Raw genomic sequence first — 13379 nt, forward strand, 5'->3', positions numbered from 1 at the left:
ACCCTGAGATTAAGGGTATAAGTAAGCCAATTGACAGGCCGCATAACCCTCAGGTGACTGTTAATAGAGAGAGGCTGACTGGGAAAGATATAAAAATAGTCTCCTGGAATATAGCAGGCTTGTCCTCTAAATTTAAGGACCAGCAATGGCTGCTCTATATTCGGGAGTTTCAGATAATTTGCCTACAAGAAACCTGGGAACCAGTTAATAACAACCTCTTTCTAGAAGGATATAAAACCTTCTTTTGCCCAGCACAAAAGGCCTCATCAGGTAGGGCTAGGGGAGGGTTGATTATCTATGTACATCTCACATTACAGGGAAGATGGCTGGAACTTGCATGGGGCTCGGAAGTTGCGCAGGGGTTAAAATTCTTTAATAAAATTCTTTAATCACTGTTACAGGTTACTTCTTATTAATTTTTATAATGCTAACCCAAATGGACAGGGTTCCGTGAGCCAACACGAACTAGACACAAGAATTAACCAGTCACAGGTGCAAGGGCAGTTGTCTCTCTGGCTGGTTCTAGCAGGTGACTATAATTGTCACCTGTGTCCAAATCTGAGCGCCTCATCTGGGGACATGCATGTTACAGGATGGTCCACATCTGGAACATACAAAGGAGGGAAAGGAACTTAGTGGCCTTCTTGATACATATGCACTGGCACACACAATGGATTTGGGTCCCGTTAAGCAGGATAATACGGTCCACCCCACAATTAAAGGTAGAGGCTGTGCCTCTTATTGATTACATTTTTGTCTCTACATCACTTAAAAACTGTGTGACTCTGTTTAGTATTGTTTGTAGCGCATTCAGTGACCTTAATCCTCTCGCCTTATCACTTGTTAATGGAGGCCAGGCACAGATTCCCCCCGGAATAGGGGTGGGGGTGACCAGGGCCACTGATCAAGGAAGGAGGTTGCGCTGGACACAGGTTGATGGAGAGGCTTTTCATGAAGTATTTTTAAAGGAGGGCTATCCTGCTATTCAGAGGTGCTTAGATCCTGAAATGGAAGGGGTAGAATTAGTGAATGCTTTTAAAGATGTTGCCCAATTAGTCGACAGTCTGTTGAGAGTCCCAGCCCGTAAGGCTAACCTGGATACCCCAAGATGGTTTGACCATCAATGTTCACGTGCTCTACAAGACCTAAATAACGCCTTAAAAATGTCCCCTAGAGATAGGGAGAGGGTGACCCTAGGCCGGAAAAACTATAAGCTGGTGGTCAAGGGGCGTAAAAGTCAACTACAGATACAAGCCTGGGAAGATCTATCAGAGGCGGTGGCATTAAGGGATTCTACCGCCTTCTGGAGAATCATAAATAACGCATCCTTTCAAGAGGCTGATATGCCAGGATTGAGCAACAACATTCTACCAGAGCAATGGTATGAGCACTTTCAGAGGCTCTATAACCACACCTCGTGCACGAACCTGTTGTTGGAGGACCACTGGGAACGGGCCACGCCCTCTTTAAGATTGTCACTGGGAGAGATAAAAACTGGAATTGGAGGCCTAACTAGGAATAAGGCCCCGGGCCCAGACGGGATTCCACCCGACCTCTTTATCAGCAAAGTAGATCTTTGGTGCCAATTTTGACCAGGGTCATAAATGCAGCGGTGGACAAGGAATCCTGGACCACCGCTACAATTGTCCCCATTTTCAAAAAAGGCAATAGGAACAGGCCGCAGTGTTATCGCCCGATTTCCCTCATTGATGTGTCAGCGAAGGTGTTAGGACGGGTGGTTTTAAATCGATTGATCGATTGGGCAGACGAACAACGACCGTGGCGACCTACAATTTGGTTTTAGACCTGGAAAATCTACTACCGACCAATGTCTCAATCTGTATCTGATCTCAGCCAAATATACAATAGCTAAGTAAGGAACGATGTATCTGGCATTTATGGACCTGACCGCGGCCTTCGACAGAGTCAATCGAGGGAAATTGTGGATGAGCATGGGCGGGCTTGGTGTGGACCCAGGGCTCATTAACATTTTAAAATCTTTGCATTCGCATTCCACGGCAGTGGTCAGATATAGCCAGGGGGGAATACAACATAACCCTTTCCGTGTTCCAGTGGGGTCAGACAGGGTTGCATATTAATTCCCTTTTTGTTCACACTATATATAATCAGTCTGGACCATGAACTAAGCATGTTACAGGTGGATACCCCTGGATAGGTACCCGGGGATCCCTGTTCTGTTTTATGCAGATGAGGCGGCACTTTTAGCTCATACGCCAAAAGGTCTGCAGCTTTTAATTGATGGGTTTGTGTTATTTATGGAGAATCTGGACTTATCGCCCAACCTGGCAAAGTCACATGTAATGGAGGTGGGGAAAAAAACAAGCGAATCTTATAAGTATACAATTGGATCGCATCAGCTAGGAAAGGTACAGTCCTTTTTATATCTGGGGATTTTATTTGATCATCAATTACATTTTAAATATCTAGTAGACGATAAGCATCGGGTCATGACCAGCTGTACCAGGTCCATAATGAGCTTTGCGCACAGGTTAGGTCGTTGGTCCCCGGAGCAGATATTAAGATTATATAATGCTATGTGCTGTGCCAAAGCTCTGTATGGAAGTGAGGTGTGGGGCTTTACCCAGGCCACACAGATGCAAACTGAAGAGAATATATATCTTTGGCGTCTGTTAAAAGTACCTCAAAGCACACCAGCCCACATTGTTCATGAAGAACTGGGTGTCCGATATATCAGTGACAGTATGGCAGTCAAACCCTTAGTCTGTTGGATAAAGATCTTGGCAAACGAGGAGGCTGCTTTTAGTAGGCAGGTTATAGAAGACTGCCTTTCCCTGGACCACGGGCTAAAAATTCCCTGGCTTAAATACGTGAAGGAGACTCTGGAAAAAATTGGTTCTGTAGACCTATTTGCCAACCCTTCTAAAGTTGGTATGAAAGGTAAGGCTTTGGTTAAGGACCAGTTTTTTAAACATGCACTAATGCTCCAGGAAGACACAGACCTGGTCAAGCAGTCGGTTAGGGAACACCTAGTAGTTAGGTCTGTCAGATGCATTGATCCATACCTGTCTTGTATAAACAGTGCACACAATAGATTTTTAATGACCCGTTTCAGGTTGAATCTCTTGCATCACGTTTTGGCGGACCCGGCAGGGTTCACACCTTCCATAGAAATGAAGGGGCCCTGTGGCTGCGATCATAGATCTCCTCAGGACACCCTTCAGTTCATTTTATTATGCCCTTTTTTCTCTTACACTAGGAGATTCTTCCTGAAGGGAATCTTAAAGAAAGCCAGATTTAAACAGGCACGGGTGGCACTGTTATTCTTAAAATTGGCCCCATATACTTTTACACTGTTTTGTATTATAAACTTTTTAAGGGCTGCACTCAGACTAAAGAACACAAGGGGCAGCGGTAACCTTTAGTTCCTGTTTAATTATCTATTGTTTTATGAATGATCCCCATAACTATAGATGAATTTGTCGGATACGTGACAAGGGTCTCTTTAATGTTCAGACGGAAATTGTATTATATGTTTTTTAAAAAAAGATCTTGTATTATTAACCTTTTTTTTTTAACCTGTACCTGTAACTCGTTTTGATAAATTTGGTTGCTTTTATGGTATTTCTATATATCGAATAAAGTTTCTATGATGATGATGACATTGCGAAGAGCATTTTAAGCTTTAAAGTGGCGTGCAGCTGCACAGTGGCCCAAAGAACACCAGTCTTCCAAAAGAAAGGATCGTCATACGATCCTAAAACATACTTTGTGATTGTATAGTATTGTTATTTGTATAGCGATTTCTTACCTCTTGCGAGGCCCAAAGTGCTGCTCAGTTTTTATAATGCACTATTCATTGGCAAATAAGTGAGTGACCAGCCGCGGCACATTCAGGTAAGAGCGGTGGGGTGGTGGGGCTTTTTCAACAGACAACCAATAGAGAAAAGTATTTATTTATATAATTTTCCCTTGTGGTAATCTGTCAAAATCCCACCCCCACCTAGCCCCACCGCTCTTACCTGCACAGACCGGGACTGCGAGTGCTGCTTTACCTGAAAAAATCTTAACCCCTTCAGCGCGGCGCGGATTTCCGCGCCACGCTGAAGGTTCCGTGCGCGGGCGGGGCCATGACGGAGCGGTTCCGTCATGCGCACAGCGCGACCGTCGCGCATGACGGAACCGCTCCGTCACAAGCACGGAAAGGGTTAATGATGTGCTGGTGCTTTTTAAATTGGAACAGGAGTATTTAATAAAATGGTTATACAAAAGAATCTCAGCCACACAGGAAGAACTGGGAGGGACGAATGCTGCAATAAAATGTAAGCAGACACAGGCCTTAGCACCCACATTGTAACACAAGGTAAAACAATAACAAAATAGTCCCCGCACAAACGGATATACACAAAAAGTGTAATGATATTGTGCTTAGTCCCTGTTCTTGGGAGGAAAAAAAATGGACAAAGAGGCGGGACTAGCCAATAGCAAGCACGGACATTGAAGCAAACAAATGAGAAGCGAAAGGATGGCTTTAAGCGGAGATGTATACTAAAGTATACAAGAGGTCGTACGCTTACGCTCGAGCTCAAAAGAAGACTCCATTAGAAAGACTTGAAAAGTATGCAAATACCGGAGCATTGCCATTCATACATATTACACATGATAGATGCATGCATGTACATTATAGACTAAGGTATCAGAAATACGAAAAATGTTTGTTCCAGTATAAGAAGCTAATTTTAGGAGGAGGTAATTTCTAAACCATTACTGAATCGCAATATGTAAGGGACATGTTGCTGACGTTGCTTCCAATTGCTATTCAGTACCAAATATATAAGTGGTTTGCGACCGGAATTCTGTTCACAAACCATTATAAAGTTATGGACTCCCAAACTGGAGTAGTAGTCTATTGGCAAACTGGAAGGGGTCCCCATTGGAATCTTTCTTGTTTGAGAAATGGGGAGGAGGCAGTGGTCCAGAAGACTGCAAACTCTTGCCGAAATGTTTTTGTTTAAAGCAACTCCATTTCCTTTAAAAAGATTGGACAACTTTAAAAAAGTAACTTTTTTTAAAGTTAATCGCAGACATAAGGGTCTGCTGACCCTTGCAGACCACTATGTCTATGAAACTGAACCCCTTTTTTGCGAACCATCCAATTAGTACATATGTCGGTTTCCAAAAATAAGTTCTGGTTGCAAAAGACTAGTCGCAATTTGCAACCACTTTTTGCGACCAGAAGTGTAGTACATAAGGTTCTTGATTGTCCACTGTTAGTGTTGAAACGAAATCCTACCTGAAAGTGCTTTGTCATTAAAGTCTTTCGATCATCCTCAATCTGTCGAAACTTAGCTTTCAACCCTTTCATTTGAGTTTCCATTTTTAAGACATACTGGAAATCTCTTTGTGTCCGCAGATTCAAGACCTCAATTGACTGAGACATATTCTGGACCTGTGAAGGAAGAAACATGTCTTGATTAGCTTTTTTTACTGCAAGAAAATGTCCAGTTCGAACTACACTTGCCTTTTTCAGGGCAGAGTTTGCAAGCATAACTGCTCGAGGAGACAACTTTTACCGGACACATAAACCTGGTCACGAATTCGGATAAAGCCATAAATGTTAAGTAATACTTTTATCTAAGTATTAAAACGTTTTAGGAAAAGTAATAACACTTTATTGATCAACTTTGCTATTTTTATTTCATACTTTCAACATATTTGTATTTAAAGAGAAAACATTAACACATAATTAAGAAGACGAACTTCGAGTGCTATAAACAAAAGGCATATTAACATTGCAGAATATTTTATGGCGATCATCATGTGCTCAATACCACGCTAAATTGGTACATAAAGAGTTCTGTGCCAAAAGTTAATACCTGAAAATGGACGTCGGCTGAATCAGTACATTTTCAAAACGAAACACGTGTACTTCCTTATTGAGAACTTTTCAAAAGCATTCAACAACGGTAAATTCCCTTATAAAATGGGAATCTAGGAGGTCGCACAGTTCCATATCCCTTTCAATTAAACAAATCATATTGTTCAAGACTGATACGATTGTAGAACACAGACTTTTCCTGCTAGGCCGCCCCATACCTCAAGGGTGGCATTGCATCTTCATTCTCAGGGGAAAGTGCAGGTTCCCAAGCTTGGTTCCTTGTCAGACTACTGTATTTTAAGACTGACACACTAGCACGGAGGGATACATGACGGGATTCAATACAGGACCTCTTCAGCAGTCTCTAGAGAAGCCAATGGGATTTTGGTTAGTCACCAAATACTATTTTAATCCTAACCAATCACTTTGGAAGTACAAAATATAGCTGCCAATTCATCTCTCTGCCATTTTGTTTTATGCTGCATCCCAGTATTATCTATCTTACTTAGTACAATATTTCATCTCACTTTGAACTTGAGAAGAATTCTGATTATATGGAATACCAGTACTCTATGCTCAATATGTACATAAACGTTGTTTCTACAGTGTTAGACCTGACACCCTTGGCGTGGTATTCCCCCAAACATTTTACCTTCACTCTTCCTGAATTTTTAATTCGTTTTTCTTGGAATTAGGACTTTGTGCACTTTACACCTGCTGACTAGTGCTAAAGTGCTTGTGCTTTCTCCTTCAGACATGGTTAAATTGTATTGAACTTAATTTACTTGTAAGTTTCCAGTAAATATTACTACATGTGCCCAGGGCCTGAAAGTACATTCCATTAGCGGGCCTGCAGCACACATTGTGCTACACAAGTAGCCTTTTAAAACATCTCAGGTCTGCTACTGCAGCCTGTAGTGCAGTTTTAAACTCTCATTTTGATCTGGCAAATTAATCCTTTTCCCTCCTAAGGTAGGGTCATAGGGCAGGGTTCATTGTATTTAAAGAGTAGGGCATGTGTACTTAACTCATGTATGTCCTGGCAGTGAAAAACTCCTAAAGTCATGTTTCACCGTTGTTAGCTCTGTCTCTCCCATTGACTAACACTGGGTTACCTTATTACATTTATTATGTACTATCTTTGTATTGGGCTCAGCTGAAGCCGGGTGCCCCTCCACCCAAGATACTCATCAGGATATTCAACTATAGAGACTGCAATGCCATCCTTCAGGCTATACAAGTCCACAGAGACCTATGTATAGATATCGCGAACATCAGATTCTTTCCATATTTCACCTTACAGGTACAAAGACAAAGATAGAGTTTCTAGTCAGTAAAGAGCACTCTACAGGACAAATACATGATGTATTCAGCCAAGCTTCGTGTTATTGCGGATGGCAAAATGTGGTGCTTCACCTCTACAGAGGAGGCATGGAACTCGTTAGAGGGTTGGCGACAGGTTAATTGAAAGGGGATAAGACGAAATGTGCTCAAGGTTCGAGGTCCGGGGCAACAGCATAACGTCAAGCTTCCCCTGAAGGGCATCAATCTCCAGATCATCTTGTGGACACGCAAGGAGACACCTTGTGTGTTTTATAGCATTGATTCATGTACTTGATTGATGGGAGTCTGGAGACGATTTAGTGACTGTACCATTTCAGGGTCCCTAGGAGATATTGCGAAAGAGATATGAACTGCCCTTTCATACATTGTGGTGGCGTTAGCAGCCAACCCACTTTCACATATGTTACTTATTGGGCAACAGGCACTCTGCAAGTTGAAGGGGTGGGAATGTTTAGGATCACAGTGTAGGGCAGCATGGAGGGGCGTGTTATGGGGCTCACTAAGAACATTTTTGTTTGTTTGTTTTTTGTTACAAGGATGCATCTGTACAGAACGATAAATTCGTGAGGAATGGAAGTGGAGGGATGGCACTCTAGGGCTTTCTGTGATTTACGGGTGCTCTCGGGGAGACACGGTTTCACTTATACAACATCTACATCGCAATTGCACAGCACGCACAAAGATATCTGAATATATGGGTGTGTAATGTAATGGATTGGGACACACAATTAAACAAACATTAGTCCTACAAATATTGCTGCGGCAAGCCCCTGATGTGGTTCTGATCCAGGAAATGTACCTTAAAGCCATGGAATAAAGGGATCTTGATAGCTTTGGTTACACGTTGATGCCACATTCATGCTACATCACTGATTCAAGAGGGGTGGAAATAATGCTCAAGAATTCAGAGCCCTTTACCATACAGTGCCTATGGAGTGACCCACAAGGTAGATATGTGGCAGTTACTGGTACGTGGGAGGGCTGCACAGTTAACCTATGCTCCCTTCACATCCCGCCGCATCTTTATGCTGGGACCCTTCCAGACATAAGCACTCTTCTACTAGCCTTGCCTACTGGAGCGCTAGATCTAGGTGGAGACATGAATGATGTTATGGAGCCCAAAATTAATGAAATAAACAGGGCTGCACCTACGGGTGGAAGGGGCCCACTGTCCTCCTTCTTTGTAGAAGCAATGGGGCTAATAGATTTTTGGAGACAACATAACCCAGCTTCACACCAGTATTCAGCACACACATCTGTCTGAAACCACGGGAGGGGTGCATTACAATTACTCCTAAATCGATTAAAAAACTTCTGACGTCCTGAGCCTCAAGATAAATACGTCTAAAACTAAATGTATGACCCTACATCCCCACAAATCATAAAGCGGTAGGCCTACTCTGGGAGGGGCACCACTAGAAAGAGTAAGCACATTTGATTATTTAGCTGTTAAATATCTGAGAAAATGTGCTGGAAATGTCACTTGACAAAGATGGCACTTAAACACAAGCTAATAACTGGGGCCTTGGGGAAAGAACACTGCTCCTCCTTCAGTAGACCGGTTGCCGTAGTATTGCAAGTCTATGACGCAAAAGCAGTTAGTTCTGCCTTCTATGGGTGAATTGCAGGGCTTCAACAAAATAGAGTAGCTCATTAGATCAGAGCACACATTTTAAAGAAATCTAGTGATGTTGCCAAAGAGCACTCCACTTCATACCCTAATGTTAGATATGGGACGACGATCCATTACTGACATAGCTAAACTCCGCCCAATGTTAATCTGGGCCAGAATCAGGAGGGCCCCAGAACTGGCGCCATATGCCGAAGCCATGATGGAAGTAATCTGCCTAGATAACTGCAATATGATCCGGTGATTAAGCAATATAAGGAGGCTTTTTTAGGATATAGGGCTTCGGGAAGCCTGGGAAAGCTCCAATCTATCCCAGCTTCCACAAATACAGTAAAGAGGCACTATTGAGATTGGGTTACAAAAGTTGACTGCCACAGGACCAATTTGGGGAAACTAACAACAGAATTCATGCTCCACAAACAGGCTAGCTCCCTGGAGCCTTATCTTTGATCTGATTCAAATTCATGATAGAAAGCTGTACATACAGTTTGGGTTTGGTACTCTACCCTTGAAAGATCTTCTTGGTAAATGGCATAGTAAAGTACAAACACCAAACATTTTCTCCTGCTGTAAGGCATTTATGGAATCTGTGGCCCATGTGATGTTCGTCTGTACGGCTTATGCATGTCCCAGATCAAAATGGATTATCCAAACTGTAAACAAATGGGTACACATAACTTTCAGGATGCAAATTCTTAAATCAGATACCAGACCAATTTTTGTTTGTGCAATTGCCAAGTTCCTTGGCCACATGTGGGGCATCAGAAAAAAGGCACATGAAGGAGGCTGCTTTTCCTTGTTTATAAAGTTTATTTTGTCTCCATGTGTTTCTGTGACAATTTTGCACCAAATATAAGTAACAGAACTAGGATGCAAAAGAGAGCCCTCCATCGAGCAACAGGTAGCATCAACTACATTTGAGTATTGACAACATGATTGTATTATCTTTTCGTATACATGCACTTTCTATGTTGTAACGAATTTGAATCTTTTTAAGATGTCATGATTTAATTTGACTTTTTATAGTATTAATGTAAAACTAAAGTTGTGATTTTTTAACATTTATCTAGGAGAACATATTATTATGATGGACTCTTTTGTAAGTGCTGTGTATGCGAAACCTTTTAAGGAATGTATGCCAAAATAAAGTCCTTGAAACACACTTTTCATCCACACACACTAGCTTTTCCCATCTTGATTACTTTTTTACACATGCCCTGACTGCTGGAATGTTACGGGATGCAACAAGTCCTTAGAGGGGCATCTCTGAACATTCCCCCATTGGGTTTCTACTGACAGATTTGTCCAGCGAATTTCCTTTGGTTCCCAAGATCGAAATATGGTACCTTCGAGACAAGTGTATGAGGGGCAAAATTTGAAACGGGGCCAATTTTTACTTTCAAGGAAATCAGGGCTCAGTGGCCTCCTCTTGCAATCTTTGGGAATCGTTCAAAACAGTGCTAAGGGTTCAAATTCAGGCACTAATAGGGGGCAAAAACAAAAGACTAAAAGTTTGAATGTGAAGCCATCGAGAAATAGCTGTTGGCTTTGGTGGAAAGGGTGGTAGCGGTTGGAAAGAGGGTTTGAGCCATCAGTTGTGACTTGAACAGGATGCTCTCTGTGCCCTTGGGGAGCACAGAGTGAGAAGTCATGCACTGGTGACACAGCGTCGCGATTATGATGTAGGCGATAAGGTCAGCAAGTGGTTAACCTGATTAGAAAGAAGAGACCAGGCCAGGTCGTGGGTACTTGAGGTCGTTGATGAAGCGGGAGTGCTGCAGAAGGCCAATGCAGCATTCTCTACCTATTACAAAGATATATACTCCTCTGTAACACCTAGGACTGACACTAACTTTACCAATTGTTTACAAAATATTGACCTGCTGACTGTAATGATGAGGAGGCGAAGTGTAGATTCATAAAATGATTTATTCAAGAGGAACATGTGAGCGCCAGGCGGTACGACTTCCACTCCTGGACACCAGGAGCAACTGACGCCCTGGATTGGAACTCGTGAAGGTGACAAAAAGTATTCCACCTCACGTTCCACCTAACAGAATTAAAGTGACAATAACTAATACAATGCATATACTACACATCCCCCTCTCTTCAAAGAAAAGAAAAGAAAGTAACAACAGGAAAAAACAAACATACTCTAAAGTGTTTATGAATAACACATGAAGAAATACTATCTAACATGTTCACTTAGCCACCCTGGAAGAACTCTTTTCCTTTTTGCAATGACAACCTTGTCGCCCTCCTCAATATGTTCATTGTTAGAATTAGAAGTACTCGCAAACCCCTTCTCTCTTCTCAAACAAGAATAGAAATCCTGAGGAGAAAAGGATTCTTCTCTGACATCATTTGCATTTTGACTAGTCTTTGATGATTCCTCACACACCATGCCTTTAGTTGTCACACAAGTGTCCGCACTTAACTCAGATTGTAAGGCACTTTGATCAAAGTAATCCTCTACCCATTCTAAGTTAGTAGGATGCTCAAATGTGCTAGAATCCACCTAACGCTGCTGATTGGAATCTAAAGCAAAATATTTTAGTTTCCAGACTCTACCATCCTTAAGTCTTATAGCATTCATATGAATTTCTGCCACCTGCTGTGGTTCCTCATACATGCTCTCACACTTCGGAATTTTAATTGTTTTTTTGATGCAGACCCAGTCACCAACCATAACAGGAACATCCTTTGTGCCATGACGTGCTTCATAACTCTCTTTACTTTTCATATGTGCAAATACCAAATTTTCCTTTATCTCCTTTGGTGACCATTGTTCTACCAATTAATGTGACAATAACTAATACAATGCATATACTACACTGACACTCATGCGGGAAGAAAGGGATAATTTGGACTCTGATCTAATTGAGGAGGAAGTGACAGTGGCCTTCAGGACTTGCACTCTAGTTATGTAAAATCTGTGCGGCTGTGGTGGCTAAGCCTATATTAGACATTTTTCAGGCTGTGCACAAGTAGGCCTGCCTACCAAGAGACCAGTGACTTGCCACAAGGCCCTGGCAACTAGATTGCAAGGGGTGATCACCTCACTGGTGCACCCGGATCAGTGTGGCTTCATGCCGCACAGGGGCACTTGTCTGAACCTCAGGCGCTCATATGGGGTGTTACATCTGACACCGCCACCCTTCTCATAGCAAGCAGACTTGTTGGCCTTGGATGCAAGGGTGGCTTTTGATAGTATAACATGTAATTTCATTTTTGCTGTATTGGCTAGGATGGTCTTTGGCCTGAACTATTGTATATGGGCCAGGCTCCTATATCAAGCTTCCCTGCCGAGAGTCAGAGTTAATGGAGTGGAGTCAAATGTAAAATGTAAATGTCAAGGTACTTATAGAGCGCACAGTCACCAGACAGCCACCTTGCAGTGTCGCCTTTTGCGGTTTCCTGGCACTGATACTCATACCGTTGTGGAACCCCTCCTGGCTTTCCCTGTGAAGTGTCCACTCCTGGGCACCCCCAGGGTGAAGCCAGACATCCTTAGCGCTGTTGGGGCTAAGCAAGCTATTGGCCAGAGTTGCAGCATGGGGCCCGTGATTAGATTAGGCACCGAGGCGAGAATAGACAGGTCCGAGGAAATTGAGCCCGAGCCCCGCCGAGGCAGGAATCGAACCCTGGTCCCTGGCCAGAACTCTGCTTCAGGGTCTGCCGCTCTAACCATTGAGCCACACTCCTCCCAGGTAATCCCTCTGCATAAGGGGACACATCAAGGTTGCCCCCTTTCAGCAATGATTTTTGCACTGACGCCCAAGCCACAGGTGGTATGGGTATGCAGGACCCACTGAAAAAGGGGTTGAGGACAGCCGGAGGTTGGGAGGAACGACTCTCTTTATGCAGATGATATTCTCTTATACATGATTCAACCATTTCGGTCCATAGGCAGAATACTGTATGTATTTAATGAGTTTGATGGCTACTCTAGTTACTTTATGAATTGGTCCAAGTTAATGGTTTTCCCTCGAGCAGGAGGGGTGCCTCAGCTTCCCTCAAACTGTGCGGCGCCAGTGGTGCTGGACAGTTTTAAGTGTTTGGGTGTACATCTCACCCGGGACTCACAGGAATTTCTCCATATGAATGTGCTTCACCAGCTGGAGAGACTACAAGGAGATGTGTCCTATTGGTGCCACTTTTGCTGCTGGGAAGGGCATCTGTTTTTAAAATGCTGACCCTCCCACGATTATTATATGTATCTCAAAACCCTTCATTCAAAATCCCACCAGAGACGTTACACAAAATAGAACAGGAAGTCCGTACACTCCTTTGGAATGGCTCTATCCCCAGAACTGTGCTATGTAAACTACAGAGGGAAGTTCATGAGGTAGTTCTGGGAGTCCCTGACATCCAACTGTATGACTGAGTGACACATAATAGTGGATAATAATTGGGTCTTCTCAGACCAACAGAAACTTGCCTACCGCACAGAAGGTATGCGATGGGCCAGGGACGATTCAAAGACATCTTCTACCAGGGACAACAAGAAAGGATCCTGTCCACACACACACAGGTGGCCATTGGGGC

General features: G+C 43.0%; 1 protein-coding gene across 2 annotated transcripts in view; it reads right to left on the bottom strand.

The window, feature by feature from the left end:
- The window catches only part of LOC146834522 (noelin-3), a 607486-nt gene that overhangs the window by 157139 nt on the left and 436968 nt on the right, over positions 1-13379 (bottom strand). For both annotated transcript variants that reach the window (XM_085601914.1, XM_085601913.1), the window contains exon 3: positions 5273-5428. In XM_085601914.1, coding sequence (XP_085458040.1) covers positions 5273-5428 — 156 coding nt within the window. The remainder of the gene's footprint in view (positions 1-5272; positions 5429-13379) is intronic.

The sequence above is a fragment of the Triturus cristatus genome, chromosome 4_2, assembly GCF_964204655.1.
Source record: "Triturus cristatus chromosome 4_2, aTriCri1.1, whole genome shotgun sequence".
In the NCBI taxonomy this organism is placed as follows: domain Eukaryota; kingdom Metazoa; phylum Chordata; class Amphibia; order Caudata; family Salamandridae; genus Triturus; species Triturus cristatus.